The 22,403-nt window shown below is 42.9% G+C and overlaps 2 protein-coding genes across 2 annotated transcripts; both read left to right on the top strand.

Moving 5' to 3' along the window:
- Positions 1 to 295: 295 nt before the first annotated feature.
- Positions 296 to 2,478, top strand: LOC311050488 (E3 SUMO-protein ligase ZBED1-like; the record flags this gene model as incomplete). The annotated part of the gene is made up of 2 exons (XM_084064572.1): positions 296 to 1,766; positions 2,069 to 2,478. 2 exons carry the CDS (start codon positions 296 to 298, stop codon positions 2,476 to 2,478), a joined length of 1,881 nt encoding a protein of 626 aa, XP_083920698.1.
- An 8,969-nt stretch (positions 2,479 to 11,447) lies between these two features.
- On the top strand, positions 11,448 to 15,017 carry LOC311050487 (uncharacterized protein; the record flags this gene model as incomplete). The annotated part of the gene is made up of 4 exons (XM_084064571.1): positions 11,448 to 11,493; positions 13,151 to 13,546; positions 14,138 to 14,200; positions 14,896 to 15,017. The coding sequence occupies 4 exons, from the start codon at positions 11,448 to 11,450 to the stop codon at positions 14,937 to 14,939; spliced, it is 549 nt and encodes a 182-aa protein (XP_083920697.1). The 3' UTR covers positions 14,940 to 15,017.
- Positions 15,018 to 22,403: the final 7,386 nt, after the last annotated feature.

The following is a 22,403-nucleotide window of genomic DNA, read 5'->3' as shown; positions in this document are numbered from 1 at the left end:
GACTAGACTAGGGCATTCACCAAAAAGTCGACTTCGACTTGAGTCGACTTAATTAGCACAAGTCGACTCCCACCTGGTGAAGTCGAAAGTTGTTTTTCTTTTTTTTTTTTTTTTCTCCATGTGTGTGTGTGTGGGAGGGAGGTGGGTGCGGACTGCAAACCCGGTCTCTGATTGGTTTACCCTGATAGTGTATCCTACCTTTAACCAATAATCACTTCATGTCTAAAATCAAGGGGCGGTACTTAGCGCGGTGGAGGGAAAATGAACAGAAGCAGACAACAACAACAATACAGACATGGCGGCTATAGAGGATTCAGAATCAGATACGCAGAAAAACAAACAACACAGTCACAGATCATCTGTGTGGAAGTACTTCACTCTAGATGATGAAGAACGTACAGTGACCTGTACACTATGCAAGAAGTGCTACAAGTATAACAACAATACGAGCGTTATGCTCGGCCATCTGAAAACGCATCCAGTTAACCTAAATAATGAAGGGAGTGGTGGGAGTGCGAGTGGTCGGGTGCAGAAGGTCATGAGCAACTACACAAAAAAGCATCTAACAGATCAGAAAAAACAGCACATCACGGGTTTGCTCGCTAATTTCATCGTCAAAGACGTGCGACCTTTGGCTGCAGTGCAAGGGGTAGGCTTCAAAGAAATACTGAAATATTTTGAACCGGACTACACCGTCCCGAGCCACACAACACTGTGGGCTAATATCAACCGGCAGTGTGACGCCCTGCAAAAGAGCATCAAGGAGGAGATGAAAGGCAGGAGCGTGTCGCTAACAACTGACTTATGGACATCCCCAACCATGGAGCCTTACATCACAATTACTGCTCATTATATTACAGACGGGTGGAACATGAAAGCCAGAGTCCTGACTACCTCTCTCATGACGGAGCGACACACAGCTGTCAACATCTCAGCTCGCCTGGATGCAACAATAAAAGAGTGGGGACTACAGGCGTTTTGTACGGTGCACGATAATGCCTCAAACATGAACCTGGCCTTGGAAATGTGCGAGATGTCCCCACAAGACCTAGGATGCACCGGGCACACTCTTCAGTTGGCAATAAAAGCTGCATTAGTCCTACCTGAAATCACCAAGTCCGTCGATGCAGCCAGACGCATTGTAAGTCATTTTCGCCACTCAAGCGTGGCAAGTGGCGCTCTGAAGAAAAAACAGTCTGACCTGAACGTGACCAAAAATAAACAAAATAAGCTCCAAAATGACTGTGCGGTTAGGTGGAATTCCACTTTCATGATGCTGGAGCGCTTGCACGAGCAAAGAATCCCTGTGCAGGCTGTTCTGGCAGATGAAACAGTCACAAAGCCAAGTGTTCTGAAGACCCTCACCATGCGAGCGTCACATTGGGAGCTCATAGAGCAACTTATTCCTGTGTTAGCTCCCCTGGCAAAGGCTACCAAAGTGATGTGTGGCGAGTTGCACGTTGGCCTGTCTTTCATCTATCCCGTGATTTTAAACGTCATCAACACCACCCTCGGTGTCCAGGAGTCGGACTTGGGTGCGATCCGCTCCTTCAAAACCACTGTGAAAAAACAGCTACAAAAACGCTTCAAACTAGAGTCTGAAGGCCTGGCAGAGTCCATTCCCATCATCGCCTGTCTGCTAGACCCCCGCTTCAAACATCTGCTGTTCCTCCCATCCAGCACGAGAGATGATGCCCACGACCACCTGCATAAGCTGCTGCGAGAGGAGACAGACCCACCCCAGGCGCCTGCCACAGATGCTACAGGTAAAGTTAGGCCTACAGTCCAGTCTATCATTTTGTCAAGTGAAATTACTTATGTTGTCACAATAGCCTACGTCAAAAGCTACAGCTGCTTTCGTAGCTATCCAGGTTATTGTTAATTTATTATACAAAAAAATCATTCGTTCATTTTTATATTTATTTCGTAAAACTATAATTACCTTGGTGGCTATTGAAATGTAGGTCTGATCTTTTATACAATTTGGCTGTAATTATTACCTAATTATTCTTGCGTATATGTGGTTGTTTGTGAAGAAACTGATCAGCGTTATTAATTGCCGTTGCAGCTGAAAATGATGACGGCGAAGATGAAGATGATATCCAAGCTGAGGACGTTGGTGCTGCGCCGGGCCCGGTGATGAAGAAATCCAGAATGGAAAGTGACTTTGAGGAACTTTTTGGACCACACTATGAAAGCGGGAAGAAAGAGGGTCGCTCCACTCCAGCCGAGGAGCTGCGGGAATGGTGGGCCCGGAACCAGGACCAGTTCCCTAGATTAGCCAAACTGGCTCATCGATACTTGGCTGTGCCAGCTACCAGCACCCCCAGCGAGAGGGTGTTCTCTCTGGCCGGGAATATCATCACCCGGCAGCGGGCAAGCCTTCATCCTGAACATGTTGATACCCTCATCTTCCTCCATGAAAACCAGGAGCGCAAGGCCAAGATTGTGAAAGAGATTGACAGCGACGAAGAATAGGATTACTGGTGCTATTGACAGTGGACTTTAATACCATTGGAATATTATTTAACGTTTTATTGGGATTACTTGATTGTCGTTTCATTTCTAAAGGATATCTGGGTGAGTTTTGAATTATATTATTTATTTGTATAAGTTGAAGTTGTCTTCTGAGAGCTGACCATGGGCAGCGCATTTTGAAAAAGCTTTAATGTTTGGTTTGGCTACATTTCGTTTATTTTTTTTATTATAACTCAAGCTGACTTGTTTTGTGGTGTGCAATTAAAGCCTTCAATTTGGTTTATTAATGTCTGAAAGATGCGCTAACTGGTGTTATTGTAAAGCCAAGCTGACGTTTATTTTGGGGTTTTAAACCTTGGATTTTCGATTACATTTCACCATGGAAATTATCTCTAACTGGCTTATTCTATTCATTGGCCTATTGTAAAGGCAAGCTGTTGTTTTTGGGTGTGGATTTTTGCCATCTGATTATTATTATTATTATTTCAGTCAGTGTACTGTGTTTTGATTCTGAGCTGTTACTGGTAAAAAAAAAAGAAAGAGAGAAAAGAAATGCAATGAAAACGCACATGATTGTATGTTGTGAAAGTGAAGACATATTTTTTCAATAAGTGAAGTTGCTTAATTTGGACAGCAGTGTGTCAGTGTGGTTTCTCCTTATATGGCGCTGGTTTCCCTTTTGCTTGATATTGTTGATGGCGAAACGATCAGTAGTACACATGAAAGAAGACCCTTCACATCTCATAGAGAATTTTAAATTTTAAGAATCGGTTCAGAATTGAATGAGTACGGCTATAGTTAAATGTGAACCTCTCTGCTATAAATGTGCATGGACCATTCTGCGCGCCCCTTGGCTGCGACGTACATTTTTTTGAACCGAATGAACCGAAGGAACCGAATTAAATATGAAAAACCCGACATAAAAAGGGGGAAAACCCGAACCATAACCGAAAAAAATCGCGCGCGCGCAGGGGGTCCAGCGGGACAGGTCGACTCGACTTCGACTTTAGTGTGAGTTGAGTCGACCTGAATAAATCTGAAGTCGTTAATGCCCTAGACTAGACTACATAGATTATGGCTCTTGATAAACTCCAATAACAGACATATGTCCGAAATTAAGACAGACCCGATGTTACAGCATGTGCTTTAATGTTTTACAACCACTATTGTGTGTCATGTGCTGTTAAATTCACCAAACAATTTAAAGTATAGCCAAAAGCCTACAGTATGTGTTTTGTTGTTGTTGACAATAACCTAATCTGGTTGCATCATTCTGCACTTAACTGTAGGCTACATTGTTAATGTTACAGAGATTATATAATACAAGTTGCTCATTGTTGGACAGCAAGCAGTCTGTGTGGGGGGGCATACGTTAGTCCGACAGACCATTACTCCGACTATGTGGCATCCGCGTGCGGTTAGGGTTAGGGTTCGGGTTTGGTATAGGGTTAGTATAGTAAACGTCGGGGTCCCCCCCTTGTGTGTCAATGTGAAAAATCTGAACTCATTAATGCCCTACAGGTACATTACAAGTTTTCCTTGCCTTTTCCTCATGTGCTTTAGATTATGCCAATAATATGCATGAGCCATAATTCTTTGTTTGAGTAGCTGTAGTTTATCATTTTGTGGTAAAGGGGCCTCCATCCCCCTAAATCCGGCCGTGTTCAAGTCAGTCCAAGTCACATGTTGATGACGGAATGTGGCCATGTAAGAGAATAAGGCGATGTTAACAATACAAACATGAACAAGAAAAGAATGACATACAATAGATGTCATTGTGACTGGAGAGCTAGGACATATTATCCAATGTGAGAGTGTGTGACGCGTTGTGGGCTTGTAGATCTGCGATTTACAAAAACTTTTGACAAAATGTAAAAAACGTGGAATGTTTTTGCAAACATTTTTAGACCACAAATGTTATGCTGGTCCCTGGCACTAACCTTGTGGTCGTTGGACATGGATACAGTCAGTGGAAAAAGCATTCACATGTTTTACTTTAGTAAAAGTATCAATACTAATGTAGAAAATGTAGAAATACTGTGTTAGAAGTAAATGCCCAGAATTAAAAATGTACTTGAGTAAAAGTACAAAAACATTGGTATCTAAATGTACTTAAAGTACCAAAACTAGAAAGTAGGCTACTCATTATGCAGAATATCCCATTGCACAAGTTGTCAAATGTATGACATCTTTTGAAAATAGCAGATCTACAAGATCTGTGAGCTTGTAGATCGTCTATTTTCGAATGGACGAAATGTATATGAAGGTGAAGTGGTTAATGTAAGTTTTGTAATAATAATCGAAATCTACAAAGGAACTAGTAACTGAAGTTGTCAAATAAAGGTAGGCTAGGCCTATTGCGCACATAACAGGCCTTCACATAATGTACATAGACCTACTGTAGTGTGCACATAACACTATAACTAGCAAGGTTAACATTAGCCTAGTACTGTAGTAGTTCAGGTAACACATTGTCCAAACAATAACTATACAGAAAAAAATAAACACTGTGGAAACACGATCGCATCGTCCGTCATCAGCGTCATGGCTGAACGTCAACCTGGTTTTTGCACTTTCTCCATTACAACCCGTACATCTACATAAACGTTCAGGTTTCAAATATAAAGTGCTAACCACATGGCCATGGATGTTACAATTATATACGGGCCGTCAGAAGTACCCGTGTCTTCCGTATTGTTCAATGAAAAGCATTCTAATTCGATCAGTCACTCTTTCTCCGAATTTTCTCCATGCATTCAACTAAGCGACCCTAGCGGTTGGGAGGTGTATTGCACTCTGATACATTGTAACTGTATAAGGAAATGGCCGTCGATCGGATTAAAAGTGTGGCGATCAAGTTCAGCCCCCATGGCCACGCACAAAAGTCGGCGTGCCTGGGAGTATACAGTAAGTACAATATTTGCCTCTGGATGTAGTGGAGTAGAGGCAAAAGTATTGAAAATTGGAAATACTCCAGTAAAGTAAAAAAAATACCTAAGTACTTAAGTAGGCTACACTTAACTTAAGTATTTGTACTTAGTTACTTTAGCTCTGTCACTGTCCCCCTGTAACCATTGAACGCCGACACACGCCCACAATAACAGAATATTAAAGTTTTCAATCTATCAGATGTACATCTATAGACAGACAACAAACTAAACAATATAATTGAGAACAGAAGTTTAAACACAGCTCCAGTCGGCCGCCCGGTGGTCGCGATGCGGTCGTGAGTAGATGCCCCACTGGCGACTCGTAGATCTGCTATTTTCAAGCTGGTGTAGGCAGCAGGTTCTCTGGTGCTTTTCCCGCAGCATTCGCAATTTATATGAATGTTTTTATTTAGTAGCTGTGCATGTTAAAGTATTGAAGATTGTTAAACTCAGTCTAGGTCTAGGACAGTGGTTCTCAAACTTTTCCAGGACCCCCAAAATTATATGTATTTGGCCGCGGACCCCCATCTAAAATATTTTGTTTCAGGGACCCCCCCCCCCCAGAAGCAAAGACTTGAGTTACAAATGTTGTCTTTAACAATATATATATTCAAAGGTTTGCACACATTTAAACGATTTTTCAAAAGTAGCAAATCTACAAGCTCATAGCACGGCACTCGGTGCCGCGCTATGAGCTTGTATATCTGCTATTTTTGAATAGCCAAAGTATGAAAGGTTAAAGTTATTGTGACGCTGTATTACCACATTTTTGCTGGGGACCCCCTACCCCCTCAAGGACACCTGGGGGTCCCCGGACCCCACTTTGAGAACCACTGGTCTAGGAGCTCTGAATTGGCATGTACGTGCTGTCCTTCGAACCCTCTCCTCGGGCAAAGGAGAGGAGCACGGCATGTGTGTCGCACGCACACACACACACACACACACACACACACACACACACACACACACACACACACGTGTGTCTCTCTCTTTTTCCTAAATAGTCAGTGTATATGTCGCTCAACTAATAGCGAAGCATCAAAGGGATGCCCGTAGACACATAGATATATATACATATATATCTATCTGTCTGTCTACGGGCTCCGGCCTTGGAGGGAGCGGGACTCCCGCACTCAGTCTGCCCGAGACAGCAGCAGCTGAGCGGCGAGACGAGAGCTGAACGTCCGCGAAATAACAGGAAATACGGCAACATGATTTTTTCTTTAACTTGTTAATTTGTGTATATAAAATATAGATTCCCTGTCGAATCTCCTAATTACACCAACATTATTCTTGTGAAGTAGGTAGTTTGTGCTTTTTTATTAAGATGTATTAAGTTCGCTTTGGTCATTTCTAGCATGGGGAAACACCGAGTGGTGCTCCCCGTTACAGAGTGGCCTATGACGGGCTCATGGAGAGCAGCGTGGGGGGGTAGCGACCAGACGCCCCGTTCAGTTATTTAGCAGCTTGTTTATAAACATTCTGCTGATTTGTTTTCCATAAATAGGTTATGTAGTAACTAAATATAGACTTATTTCTCATCTACAGCTGCTATTTTTCATTTTTGACTTCATAATGCGCATCTGCTTGCACAGGCCGTTGTGTGTGTGTGTGTGTGTGGAAAGGGGTGGGGCTAGGCCGGCCTTAGCTGTGAAAAAGACCTTGGTTCTCTCAGTGTCTGCAACTCAAATGGCCATTCTGGGTGTGTGGAATGTCTGACGTTGAATTGTAGGCGTGCACTCGGCAATAAGCTTTATAGGTGGGCGGGGCTAAGAGGAAATTCCTGGCATAACTTGCAGGAGGAGATAGAGGACTGGATTCTCCAGTCAAAAACGAATTCTGTATGCAGTGCAGTGCAGTTGGGTTAGCTGTGTCGAACTGAGGTGATATCAAAATGCTAAAGCATCTCCCATTCATCAATAGTTAGTATCAGTAGTATTTTGTGAAAATGCTGTGTTGGTAATAGTGGGCAATATTTTAAACGTGTTGCTTCAATATTACAACAGCTTTGATTCTAGAAGATGATGTGGTGATTGCCAGAAAACGCTGTGACACAGAACCACCCTGATGTCCATCATTCCATAGATTATTTTCTGATGCAAGCCCCATGTGGACAGGATATTGCCAGGCAGGCATAAATATTTTTTTATGAAAATCAGACAATATTGTTCAGATGAGGCAAAACCCCACATAAGACCACAGCATCTCAGCACAAGTCTGTCCAATGATAGATATACCCATTCACCAACAGATCACATACTGTACTGGGCAGTATTTTTGGACATTATCTTGCACCTCCTTGCATACATGTTTTGATTATATAAGAACTTCTACAGTTCACCACATAATGTTGACTGCTTTTTGAATTAATATTATCCCAATAACCAGGGAAGGTGCTGGATATGTTCAAATGGAGTGAAGTCACAAGCTCTTGCTATTCTTTTTAATTGGTTAAATAAAAACCCTACACAGACAGTCAGACTTAACGATTTTCTAACAGGCATCCATCCCTATTGTATAGGTATTTCATTAGAGGTAAAACATTGTTAAAATGTCAATAATTATTTTTTTAAATGGCACATCTACAAGTTCACAACTGTTACGTTAGCTGAGTGGTTAGTGAGCCCACCTGAGGAGCCAGAGGCCCTGGTTGTCCCAGGTTCAATTCCAGGCCAGGCCATCAATGTGTCGATGTGTGTCCCTGTGTGTCCCTCTTAACTCCTAATAACGCCTGAGTGCCGTAAAATGGCGCTCACTAGAATGGCGCTCACTGCTCCTAGTAGTTATCTAATTATATAAACGGCAAGTCACTTCCGCGCGCGCTGACGCCATAGCCACAGCTCTGTAATCGAGTAAACACAACGCCGACACACCACATCTCGCCAACACAGTAGCCACGCCGGACGCGACGATTTTACGGGTGCCGTAGGGCACCTCTCATTGCTCACGACACAGTTTCCACGTCGCAACATAATTAATTCTACTCACCACATTTCGGACAAAACGGAAGGGGAAACAGCTTCGTACCGTTTACCGTGCGCACCACCGAGGCAAAACAACACGCCGCCGCCATTGGGATGCCAGGTTGGCATGCCAGGTTTTCTAAAAATAAGCGCCAGAAACAAGCAACCACCTTCATGGAAAAAAAAAAAAACACCGAAGGGGTCCGTCATCTTCCACGGGGGTCCCCGCGCGTCCCAACACTCCACAGGGGGTCCGTGGACCCCCTGCAACATAAAAAATATAATTTCTTCTAATTATTATTATTATTTTTTTAACTTTTGCACATTTTACTCCGACACACACACACACACACACACACACACACACACACACACACACACACACACACACACACACACACACACACACACAGCATGGTGGCACACTTATTTTTGAAAACCATAGCAATGTAACTATTACTTTCACTTTGACATTCTTTTTTTTTAACTTTTTGTCTTCAGTTTCCTACCCTAGAGTGAACAAATGCTGTTATAAATATGAGTTTATTTCATACGTCTGTGCTACTCCATACACTATACAGTATGGAGTGCAAAACACACAGGACTGGCCATACCAAGCTGGTCCCTTTAGTTTGAATTAATTTCATTGACTAACAGCTACGTGTCCTGGATTATTTTTATGTCAATGGGGACAGATATGGTGGCTGCTGTCAAAAGTTGAACAGATATGTGGGCTGCTGTCATTTAAATCTAGTTTTGTTTCCAGTCCGCCCCTGCCGAGGATGCATTTAAATCCATTTTTGTGCCCAGTACGCCCCTGTCGAAGATGCATTTAAATCTATTTTTGTTCCCAGTCCGCCCTTGCCGAAGATGTACTTAAATCTAACACTCCAACACTCTTTAAATGTGTCTAAAGCATACTTCTGTTTCAACTCCATTATGAAAGTAACACAATAAAAACAAACTAACTAAACTATCAAAACCTACATACAAACGTGTTTCGCAAGCATGATAAATATTGGACATCACATTACAGGAACATTGAGTTGAAAAATGTGCTTTTTATTCATTTACCTGAAACAATAACGCATAACGTTCTAACAAAATATGTATATGTGCCAGGGAGCGAGGCTGCATTTCTGTGTATTCCATTCTCAGCCCGGTGAGCCCACTATGTAACCTTCAAATCTAGTCCTATAGTGTGCTGATCACACCAATGGCCACCAAGTTATGGCCATTTGAATTGTTAAACACTGATGTAACACTGCTGCAGCGCCTCATACAGTATGTGTGCAATTTAGTAGTGTGTGTGTGTGTGTGTGTGTGTGTGTGTGTGTGTGTGTGTGTGTGTGTGTGTGTGTGTGTGTGTGTGTGTGTGTGTGTGTGTGTGTGTGTGTGTGTGTGTGTGTGTGCGTGCGTGCGTGTGTGAATTTCTGTGACAAGTTTTGGTGCATATTCACAAAAGGATTGCACAGGTTTTTGAGGCCACTAAAACCATGCAAATAAGACAAAAACAAAACTGAGTACTTTTCAAAGCACCGGCAAAGGATTAAATGCATTCCTAACTGTGCTGCAAATAGTGTACAATTCATAAACATCAGCGCTATCAGCCACATACAGTTAAAGTGAAAGTAATTAGCATTAGTGGTAACTGAAGTGCATTCATAGCGGGTGTCATGCCCAGACTTTCAAGTGATTGTGACAGCAGTGATTGTAGCGAGGCAAAGGTATCAAATTCCCAGGTGTGCTTGTGAGTGGCTATTTCTAGCCTCTAGCTCAAACTCAGTTAAACTCTACTTTACATATACTGAAACCTTTTTGGGAGGTTTGGCACCCAGATGTTGCATAAACAATATGAATATGACCATATCAGTATAATATATTCCCATGTGTTTTCAAACACGTACATTTTACCAAAGTACAAAAGAAAAGGATGAAGACATTCAGATTGTAAAATAAATGATGCGTGCCACTATTGAGCCTACACATTAAGATATATATCTTTTGTGAATCTGATTTAAAACCAGACAGGCAACGTGTGCAATTCAGGGTGCTATCAGCAGCCACAATCCATTCTTTGTGAATTCGCCCCCTAGTGTGTATATTCAAGCATATCTTATATCATTAGTGATGGTGTCATTTAATCCACATTCAAGCTCTTTTAGTACACCAGGGTTGTGTGTGTGTGTGTGTGTGTGTGTGTGTGTGTGTGTGTGTGTGTGTGTGTGTGTGTGTGTGTGTGTGTGTGTGTGTGTGTGTGTGTGTGTGTGTGTGTGTGTGTGTGTGTGTGTGTGTGTGTGTGTGTGTGTGGGTGGGTGAGCGTGCGAGAGAGATTCCATGTGTGTGGGTGAGATGGTGAATGGCCATGTGTCTGGCAGTGTTATGTGCAAGTGGGTGAGAGATTGGTGACAGGAGTAGAAACTCATAGAAAGCGACAGTGTGTGCATCTCTATGTGCGTTGGCCGTTGCCTCGCAGCTGCAGGGAGAACCAATTTTGTGGTTCAGTCCATTTCTGACGGATTTGGAAGCCCCTTAAGGGGATCCCAGGTTGTGCAAGGGTGTGTGTGTGTGTGTGTGTGTGTGTGTGTGTGTGTGTGTGTGTGTGTGTGTGTGTGTGTGTGTGTGTAAATTATATTATATGGATGGATGGGAGGCTCTCAGTCTTCAGGGAGGTTCCAGACTGAAGTAGAAGAAATATAAATCGTGGAGTGTGCGTCATCTGGTGTTCCACAATCATATTTCAGACTCACACGCACATGCATGCGCACGCACGCATGTACGTTATGTAAATAACGTGCGTGCATGTAAATCTACATCTTACGATGTAGATTTACATTGTAACCTTGATTTGTGCTTTGCCATACGTCGGTCTCACATGCCGTAAATAGGCGATCTAACTGCGTAATGTGTCGCAAGCTGATATGTAGCCTTGCAGAGAGAGGCACAGAGAGAGCGCACACAGTGCAACTTCCAGCCAATTTGCCCGCATTCTCATTGGCTGATTATATTATTAAAATAGCTGTATAAAGCTCCCTCATAATAAAACTGCTACATTTGCGGGAATCAATTAGATCAAATGCAATCCCACGCCAAAACTCAGGCCCTGGAGAAGAAGAGGAGAGGTGAGGAGAAGAGAAGAGAGGAAACAAGATGGAGAGATAATTTGTGGTGCTGTAGGTAGCCAGGTGCTACTGTGTTTTCTCTATTTGCTCTACAAATCTAGACCCTCCAGTCAGTGTGTGTGTGTGTGTGTGTGTGTGTGTGTGTGTGTGTGTGTGTGTGTGTGTGTGTGTGTGTGTGTGTGTGTGTGTGTGTGTGTGTGTGTGTGTGTGTGTGTGTGTGTGTGTGTGTGTGTTACAGTAGCTCCCCGTAGAGCTTGTTCTGGTCATTACTCTTCTAATGTAATAGAGACATTTGCGCCTTCTCCCTCTCTCCCTCTCCATATCTCTTTAATCCCTATGTCTCTCACTCTCTCTATATCTTCCCATCTGTTTATATTTCTCATTCAATCTCTCCATCTCACTCTTGGCCTTTTGCCTTGGAGGAGCGAACAGAAAAGAAGATGAGAGGTGGGTATGAAATGTACGCGCGCGTGCGTGTGTGTGTGTGCGCGCGCGCGCGCGCATGTGCGTACATGCGCATGTGCGTGTATCTGTGATTTCTAAATGTGAGTTTGTGCTGAGAGGATTATAGCACCAACAATGCAGAGATGAGATAATACAAATATTTGCTCGTATCAGTCTTCATGGTAGAAGCTCACTATGCAATGAAAAAGTGCTGTATTCAAGTGGAAAAGACAAGATGAAACAACAAGCCAACAACATTTTTTGGACAAACCTTTTATCATGTTACTTCCTTAACACATTACCTACTATCCACGGTTCTACTCGTGAATCAAAATGTACCCCTTTACCTGCCACGGGCTCATTCACGGTTTAAACCGTGAATGTGTTTTTTCATTGATTTACTGTATATTACACTGTTGCGCAGCCTGTGCGTTAATATTGGACCTGTAGATGAAGGGGTTAACCGAAAAAACACGTGATCAGTCAGCTGATCACAAACAGCTGTTTGCCCAAATGTGACAAAATGGAGACGGTAGTGCAGCGTCGGCCATTGCGCCCAAACATTTGAGAGAGACAGAGAGTGACGGTGATCGGAGTGAAAAGAGTGGGGGTTGGTAACAGCAATAGAGTTAAAATTATTTTTGAGACAGGTCAGTCAGTGTGTGAGACAGTTTGTGAGTCAGTTAGTGATTGAGAGAGTGTGTGTGTGTGTGTGTGTGCGTGTGGGTGTGTGTGTGTGTGTGTGTGTGTGTGAGAGTGTGTTAGAAAGTGTGAGCGTTTGAGTGTCTTTAGTTCAGTTTTAGTTTTTTAGTTTTATTTCAGTCGAGAGAAGAGAGGAGAAGAGAGGAGAGGAGAGGAGAGGAGAGGAGAGGAGAGGAGATCATTTGGTGTAGTGTGGTCGGAGAGAGAGGAGAAAAGCTTGTAGTTATCGGGGAGAAGAGGAGAGATCTTTTGGTGTGGTCGGAGAGCGGAGCAGAGAGGAGAGGAGAGGTCAGTTATAGTGATCGGGAGAGGAGAAGAAAAGAAAAGAGGAGATCAGATATAGCGTAGTATAAGATAATACTGTCTCTCAATGTGATAATATGAGGGCAAAAAAAACTCAAACAGGGGCGCCAAACAAGTGACCGGTTCGCTACGCCAGCAGACACTGTTGGAGTCGTTGATGACTCGGGCTACTGGGGCACAACCAGCGCCGCTTGTGGACGATAAGAAGCGGTTACGCCATTACTGGGATTGGGCCCATCTACTCCGGTGGACGGGGAGGACGAGCAACAGTTAGTGGGGGCGACCTCTACTACGCCCGCAACGGGCCCATCTACTCCGGTGGACGGGGAGGACAAGCAACAGTTAGTGGGGGCGACCTCTACTACGCCCGCAACGGGCCCATCTACTCCGGTGGACGGGGAGGACAAGCAACAGTTAGTGGGGGCGACCTCTACTACGCCCGCAACGGGCCCATCTACTCCGGTGGACGGGGAGGACGAGCAACAGTTAGTGGGGGCGACCTCTACTACGGCCGCAGCGGGCCCATCTACTGCCGCGGTACCGACCGATGGTGTTCGTCGGAGCGGCAGGACCCGTCCGGAGCCCGGAGCTCACTTCAGCAGTGGTAAGATTATTTTTTATTGTGTTTTATTGTGTGTGTTTGGTGGACTAGACACGAGAAGTTGTTGCCAGGTCTGCTTATAAGTTATAAGAGACACCCACACACCCACACACACCCACACACCCCCCCCCACACACACACACACACACACACACACACACACACACACACACACACACACACACACACACACACACACACACACACACACACACACACACACACACACACACACACAGAGTAGCATGGGGACACCGTCTCTGATTATGATGTTAGCCTATATATTTACTGTGCTGGTGAGTGATGCCTCATAAAAATAGCAGATCCACAAGCTTGTGAGCTTGTAGATGGCTGCTATTTTTATTCTTTTTTTTTGTAGGGGGATGCAGGTGCACAAAGCACTCTCCTCTGACCTTGTCTATAAAAATAGCAGATCTACAAGCTCGTTGTGAGTTTGTAGATCTGCTATTTTTATGGGGGAGTAGGCAGGTGTGCTTTATTGTAAGTCACTCTGTCTGGATAAGAGTGTTTGCTAAATACCTAAATTGATTTGATCTTCATAATATTTACCAAGTATTTGATATTTCATTTCAGACTTTGACATGGTTGAGGATGTGGAGGATGGCCGGACAACCCTGGCCAGACCATCTAGCAGAGGTAAGAACTTTTTCTGTATGACACTTGTACACAGGAATACAAAATTGCTAAAACCCCACAGAACAATGGTACATGTAGCCTATATATTTACCATGCATGTGTGTGGTGCCATAAAAAATGTCCAGTTCATGTCAACAAACCTTTTCAAAATCCTCTTTGATCTGAATTGGACTGACAGTAGATTCACACACAACACTGTAGCATGGGGACACAGTCTGATTATGAAGGATGATAATGTAGCCTATATATTTACTATGTTCTATTGTGTGATGCCTTATACAATTGCTAAAACCCCACAAAACAATGGTACATATAGGCTATATATTTATCATGCATGTGTGTGGTGCCATAACAAATAGCAGATCTACAAGCTCGTTGTGAGTTTGTAGATCTGCTCTTTTTATTCTTTTTTTGGAGGGGATGCATGTGCACACAGCCCCCCTGTGTGTTGATCTGAATTGGACTGACTATAGATTCACACACAACACTGTAGCACCACCAACACACTCTGTCTGATTATGAATGATGATAATGTAGGCTATATATTTACTATGTTCTATTGTCTGATGCCTTATAAAAATAGCAGATCTACAAGCTCTTTGTGAGTTTGTAGATCTGCTATTTTTAGTCGCTCTGTCTGGATACGAGTGTTTGCTAAAAGTCTAAATTGGTATTTTGTGTATGTATATTTACAGCTATCCGACAGCCCTGCCAGCTTTCTACAGCTACTCCTGCCTGATGTTCTGCTCCAGGAGATATGCAACCAAACCAACTCATATGCTAAGCAGAGACTTTCAGAGAAGCCACATGCCAGAGGAAACCGTTGGACAGCATTGACCGTTGTAGAGCTGAAGCGTTTCCTGGGGCTGCTGTTTCTGTCTGGGCTTGTTTCCAAACCTGAGCTTTCACACTACTGGTCAACCGAGAACCTAGTAACACCGTTCTTCGGCAGGACCATGAGCAGGAACCGCTTCCAGTTGATTTGGAGCAATCTTCACTTCAATGACACTCCTTCTAAAGACCCGATAAGTATGGCATCAAATCTTATATGCTCTGTGACTCAACGACCGGCTATCTTCACAACATGAAGCCAGACTGTGGCATCAAGTGTTCCATCCCGGATACCGTCACCTACCTGCTAGGAGGCCTTGCAGGTGAAGGATACCGATTGTGGATGGACAACCTCTACAATAGCAATCTCTACAATATAACCCTGTAACAATTGAACACACACACACACACACACACACACACACACACACACACACACTCTCTCTTTATTACTTTGAAAAGAAAGACTTTGAGCTGTGTTGCACTTGATATGCCATGTGATAAAATGTGTTCAAAAGCATTTTTTTTAAATAAAGTATTGTTTACATGACTGATGTCAATGAAGGCGAAAAATAAAAATCAAAGACTTGAAATCATTTTTTATGTCTAAATGTGTTTCTTTCACTAAAACTCTGAATCCAAGAGAAAGCTGTATGCAACTACCTCTAGCTAAAAAACAGAACATGCTATAAACTTACTTTTTTTCCCAGATGAAAGAAGAGATTCTAAGCTTTATTTTGAGATATTCCATGTGTTCATAGTCCTAGCACAAAACATTCTGTGTGTCCTCAAAGATTTTTATGACTCTAAACGTGTTTATTTTACTAAGTCGCTTATATCTCTGAATCTAAAGCAGTTTTTTTTTATTTTTTATTTTTACAAAGTATTGTTTACATGACTGATGTCAATGAAGGCGAAAAATAAACGTCAAAGACTTGAAATCATTTTTTATGTCTAAACGTGTTTCTTTGACTAAAACTCTGAATCCAAGAACAAAGGACAGTTTTTGGTGAAAACAAGCTGTATTCAACTACCTCTAGCTAAAAAACAGAACATGCTATAAACTCACTTTTTCTTTCAGATGAAAGAAGAGATTCTAAGCTTTATTTTGAGATATTCCATGTGTTCATAGTCCTAGCACAAAATGTTCTGTGTGTCCTCAAAACATTTTATGACTCTAAACGTGTTTATTTTGCTAAATCGCTTATATCTCTGAATCTAAGAAAAAAATGACATTTTTTGGTGAAAGCAAGCTGTATTCAACTACCTCTAGCTAAAGAACAGAACATGCTAGAAACTCACTTTTTCTTTCAGATGAAAGAAGAGATTCTAAGCTTTATTTTGAGATATTCTATGTGTTCATAGTCATAGCACAAAATGTCCTGTGTGTCCTCAAATATTAGTCAGAATGGTCAAAATCCCTGGCACTGAGGGAACCGTTTCTGAAAAACCCCTCTGGCAGGGAATGTGTTAAAGACGGGCCGTGCCGTGATTTTCAATTATTTTTTCTCCCCCTAAAATATGATCATCATTATGGTTATAGGAGGAAGATTTGTTTCAAAAAAGTGTACAGAAAGTGTTAAAATTATGTTTTTATGTGGACACTGTGGTATCTGTTAAACCACAGACTTACAGGTTTTACTGCACTATTGTAGTTGCCAACAACGCCATATTGTAAAGTTAGTTTGATGTTCCAGAGATGTATATGAATGGTGAAGAATTAATTGAGGCATCACTCCAGCAGTGAGGTTACTTCTTCCGATTTATTGCATAACACAAACAGCTTCGCATGGACCCTGAGGTCCACCCATCGGCCCTTCCGGCCTCTGAGTGGCACACACACACTAGCTTACATTTGAGCCCATCTTTTATAGCAGTGGTCACATTGAGAACTAGAAAAAGTGCTCCTCGGAGCACAAGTCTCCGCCAGGTCAGGTAGGTTATTATGGCCTCCTGGTGGCGCTATAATAGGCCAATGTGAAAAGGGTGCCATTTATGCAGCAGTCGGACACTGCATGCATGATTTGAGATATTTTGTTCTAAAAATGTGTTTTGCTAAATTTGACCTGCTGGTGGCGCTACAGGCCAATGTTAAAAGGGTGGCATTTGTTCCTCAACGTAGTGCAAATGTGCATTCAAAGTTTCACCGCAATCGGACACTGCGTTCATGATTTGCGGCATTTTGTTCAAAACGGGCCACTCCTGCAAACATTACATGTCAATGTTAGCCAATCAGGATGGAATATGAAAAATCAAACAGATCCGTCTTGATCACGTCACTATAAAGATCATGTGTACCGATTTGCATGAAATTTGGATCAAAAACTCATTTTCAAATGGCATTTCTTCCTCGGCCTAATGGGAATGTGTGTGCAAAATTTCACAGAAATTGCATGCTGCGTTCATGATTTGAGGCATTTTGTTCGAAACGGAGTACTCCTGCAAACTTTGAAAGACAATTTTTGCCAATCGGGATGGAATATGAAAAATCTGAAATGAGCCGTTTCTTTTTATGTCTATAGAGATACTGTGTACCGATTTGGGGAATTTTTGGCCAAAATCTGTAGGAGTACTGTTCAAAAATGTGTTTTGCACAAATCGGCCTCCTGGTGGCGCTATAAAAGGCCCATGTGAAACATTTGGGGCAGAGGTTCTGCTCTGGCATCCAGCGAGTTTGTGTGCACAGTTTCGCTGAGATCAAGCCAACGGTGCCATAGATTAGCTGTTCACAGACACACACACACACGGACGGACACACGGACACACGGACGGACGGACAGGGGGCAAAACATACTCTCTCGCCATGCCTTTCGGCCTGGCGGAGACAATAAGAGGAGGTACATGTTGGGTGTAGCCCTGTAGGGTGGGACCCCACCTCCCCTGGCCCCCTACTTTGCAACTGTATAGAGCCAGGAAAGGAAGGGTGTCAGCCTTGATGACAAATGCATAGACGCTCTGTCTCCCAAGTAAAACAAAAGGCAATGCTAATTGTAGCCTATCCCCCACCCAACCAGGCTGGAGCCCACAAATGGTCGTCCTGTCTGAATCCACTCTTCTGTCTGTAGGCTACTTGTGAAGTGAAGTCATCTTACATCTATGTATGTTATATGAAATATACAACAACACGCCTCCAGTTCATTAAGTATACCTGGTTCTCACCTTAGCACCTCTCACCTCCTGCAAGACCACCCACCTGTCCTAGTCCCTCCTCCTCATGCCCATACCTGTTGTGTTATGATAATGAGGTGGAGGATATATTTCTACTGTGTCATTGAAGCGCTGTTTTTCTATTGGCACGTTTGACCCTCAAGGTTTAAGCCTCCAGGAATAAAGTCAAAATAGTCAGAGAAGACATAAAACACCATAAAAACACCACCAGGGAGCTTAATGAAGTTCTATCAACCTCATAGACACATGAAAAACAGAAAAAGTGCAAAACCATGGCACCACCTCTTTAACTGTATACTGATAGCACATCACCCTGCATTGACATTGCGATCGCTTTAACCACATGAATCCTCCCTACTCTGGGCAGCAAATTTGAGGAAAATGGGTGAACATTGCGCTAAAACAGATAATTTAATAGGATATGTTTGCCAAAGAGAGAGAGAGAACGCATAGACATCTGGGGGGCCCCGTTCAATGAAGTAGGGTTTAAGTGGTTATCAACTCTAGTTCTCATCATCAAGTATGGCACTAATCTCTCTGGCAATGATATTTCCACATTATGAAAGTCAAGATGGCTGTTTATTTGTTTTATTCTTTTCTTTTATTTTGCCAACTGGCAAAACTCCAGAACAGACAAATGCCAGATGAAAGGAAGCTAAATAGGCAAACTTCAAGCACACTCCGGACAAGTAAGGATACAGGTTATAAAGCCTTTAAAGGGATAGTTCACCCCCAAAATGACTTTTTTTTTTTTATCTATTTCTCACCCCATAGAGACTTGAATTCATGGATATTGTTTTGTTTGTGTCACACTTACTAAGCCAATAATTTGATGACCGGCAGCGTAGTTCATGTAGGAGACACAAAGACTCTCATTTGTGTCTCGTATCGGAACTGCTGCCTACCGGTCCGCTGGTCATCAAATTATTGGCTTAGGAATGCGACAAAAAACAAAAAATACTGATGAATTCAAGTCTCCATGGGGTGACTAATCGATAGAAAAAAAGTTATGTTTTGGGTGAACTATTCCTTTCATGTCTCAAGGCATATAGTTTCTACAAACTTTAAAAACAATAAAACCGCCAAAAGACGCCTAATGGTTTCGACCCTCATGGGTCTTCCTCAGGGCGTGGCTAAAGGGAATAGTCAACCAAGTTAAGTCCTTTATACTCTCTGTGGCCAGGAGGCCCAATTACACCAGTATATCACAGAACGTAATATACTGAGTTGGTCATGCATTTTGTCACAGTAGTTAGTATGTAGTGAGTAAAATAAAAGAGAAATGCAAAAGACAAAATGAGTGGTTTCAGTGGAGGAGGTCACTTATATTGCAGAACGTCAAAACACAAGACGGGGTCTAATAATGGCAAGGCTTCCCTGTAATGTTGGCATTAGTCTTGCCCAAATATTGAGCGATAGCGGGATGGTGGATAATGAATTAGCAAATTATGTGAAAAATATTGGGGGATTTACTCTCTGCCCATTGGCAGTGTGCACACGGAATCTGGCTGATCGGTCCAGTGGTTTGTGAGATTACCACACACACACACACACACACACACACTCACACTCACACTCACACTCACACTCACACTCACACTCACACTCACACTCACACTCACACTCACACACACACACACACACACACGTGTGTTGACTGGCAATGCATTTCATTTTTTCTTCTTTATCTTTTTTAGGGAACAGCTTATCATAGACCAGCATTCTAATGCAAATGCGTCGAGTTGAGATCTCTATCTATGTTTCTGTGTCTTTTCAACGTGGTTTAGATCACACGAAACATCCATGACATCTTAATTTTTTGTGCACATGCAGTCTCAGTGGTCTTTAAACTCTGATCATATAAAAATAGACCCTGTAAATGTCTATTTGAGTGCATTTTTACGCTATCAGATTTGAAAGAACACTGCAAAATGTGCTGTGTGCTCACGTTCTGGAGAGATTAAAGTTCAGCGGTTCAAACCCAGACAGTGGTGAAGTGTAGAATATAAAGCTGGAGGGGGGCTTACCGTTTTCCCTGTTGAACAGGGTAACACGCTGAGCTACAGCTCTCCAGCGGCGATCGCTGTGCTGTGTAAAATGAGTTTATGTGAGTGAGTTGATATCACTACACTGAAATACCCCCCACTTTGGCACATATACATCTTTTGTGGGTGAATGTGTATTTAATGGTCATAGTTATATGGTGCTAGTGAGCAGTGTGGTGTCAAACGGTAATTTTCTTATTTCTTACAACGGGATAACCGGAAGAGAGTCATGCATTCCCAACAGGCATTGTTCCCAACAGGCATTGTTCCCAATGGGCAGTGGCCTTCTGTTACTAACAAGCACACAGCTATAATATAAAGAGACAGATATTCATCAGCTGTTAATGTTGAGATGCAAGCCATTTCGCTGCCCTCCATCTTCTTATGTGTTTACCTCTCTCTCTCTCTCTCTCTCTCTCTCTCTCTCTCTCTCTCTCTCTCTCTCTCTCTCTCTCTCTCTCTTTCAGGTCCATGTTTCATTCATCTCCCATGCCAATTTGCTCTCTGTCTCCATAATTCCTTCCATCCATCCAACACCTGTTTTCTCTGCCCATTTCTTCATCTCCCAATGATTGTCTCTCTTCCTGCCACTGTCTCCCAGGCTATCTCTCTCTCTCTCTCTCTCTCTCTCTCTCTCTCTCTCTCTCTCTCTCTCTCTCTCTCTCTCTCTCTCTCTCTCTCTCTCTCTGTCTCTCTCTCTCTCTCTCTGTGTATTTGCCCATGCACCCACCCTGGTGGGCGGCTGTTATTTACTCACTCTCTCCATCCAGCCATCCCTTCCATTCTTTCTTTCAGACTCGCCTTCTGTCTTCATTCCTCTCAGCCTACCTCCCTCCCACTTTCTCACTTTGATCAGATTTTCTCTCCGTCTTTCCATCCTCCGTTCCATTACAAGTTGGGCCAATAAGACAGGAGAGCAGGTGCACGCTGTGAAATGAAACTCCCACAACAGCTCTCTGCCTCTGTCTGTCTGTCTGTCTGTCTGTCTGTCTGTCTGTCTGTCTGTCTAACAAACACAGCATCACTGTACACAGTGACAGTAGAGGAGGGAGATATGGGAACAGGCTGTGTAAATGTAAGTGAGATAGTCTTGAGGGCAGCAGATTATTAGCCATGACAGCATCAGGGGGCACTGGCAGTGCAAACAGCTATTAGCCTTTCCATTGACTCCCAGTGGGACATAGTCCACTAATGGCTGGCCTTCACAAATACTAAAACTATCCATGGATTATGGACACAAGTGCGCGCAATCCCGGCTTGCAAGTACAATTGTAGTTAATAGGCAAGCCTAGTGGTCTTCAAGGCCGGTCCGAGAGTAATGCTGAAATGAATTCCATCCATCTATTCAGGAAAAAAAAAAAAAACTGGGGTCTAAAGGTGACTAATGATGACTAATCGATACCCAACAAAAATAATTTGGAGCTATTAAAACAACCAGTTAAACCGTTAACAACAAGAAAACACATATTTGGGGTCATTGGGGTGAGTCGACACGGTCATCCACACGTTCCTGTTAGAAATAAAAGCCTGAACAGCACTATGATCCAAACAAGACAAAACATGGTTACAATTTACACTATATTTGAGGCATTTAGCAGACGCTCTGATCAAGACATACACATGTGAAATCAGTAAGCATGAACCCTATTTAAAAAATTATACTGTATCACAAACATTATAACTAGAGTGCAAAGAGAACAATGTAGTGCTTCAAATAGTTAAGTTTACTGAATGACAGTGTGCTTCAGTGAATGGTTAACATTCTGATGGCTATCACCTATACTGATTGTATTGGGGAAGGCAGTTTTTCCCCTACAGTGGCGCTTGTGGGCAGCCGCCACGTTACAAAGCTGCAAACTGCATGACTGCTGCCTTATAGACATGACTCTCAGGGAACTCTAAGTAACCTTCAGAACTTAAAGGAGAAGTCTTAGTTCACCCCAAAAAAATATTTATTTTCTATCAATTGCACACCCCATGAAGCCTTGAATTCATGGAGATGTGTTTGTTTTTGTCGCATTCCTGAGCAAATAATTTGATGATGAGGAGACTCAATGAAGACTCTTTGAGTCTCCTACCGGAGTCTCCGCCGGTCATCAAAACATTGGCTTAGGAATGCATCAAAAACAAAATAATCTCCATGAATTCAAGGCGTGGGG

This window comes from Gymnoscopelus microlampas, assembly GCF_963454915.1.
Source record: "Gymnoscopelus microlampas genome assembly, chromosome: 8".
Lineage (NCBI taxonomy): Eukaryota > Metazoa > Chordata > Actinopteri > Myctophiformes > Myctophidae > Gymnoscopelus > Gymnoscopelus microlampas.
This window is presented reverse-complemented; position numbering and strand designations above follow the sequence as displayed.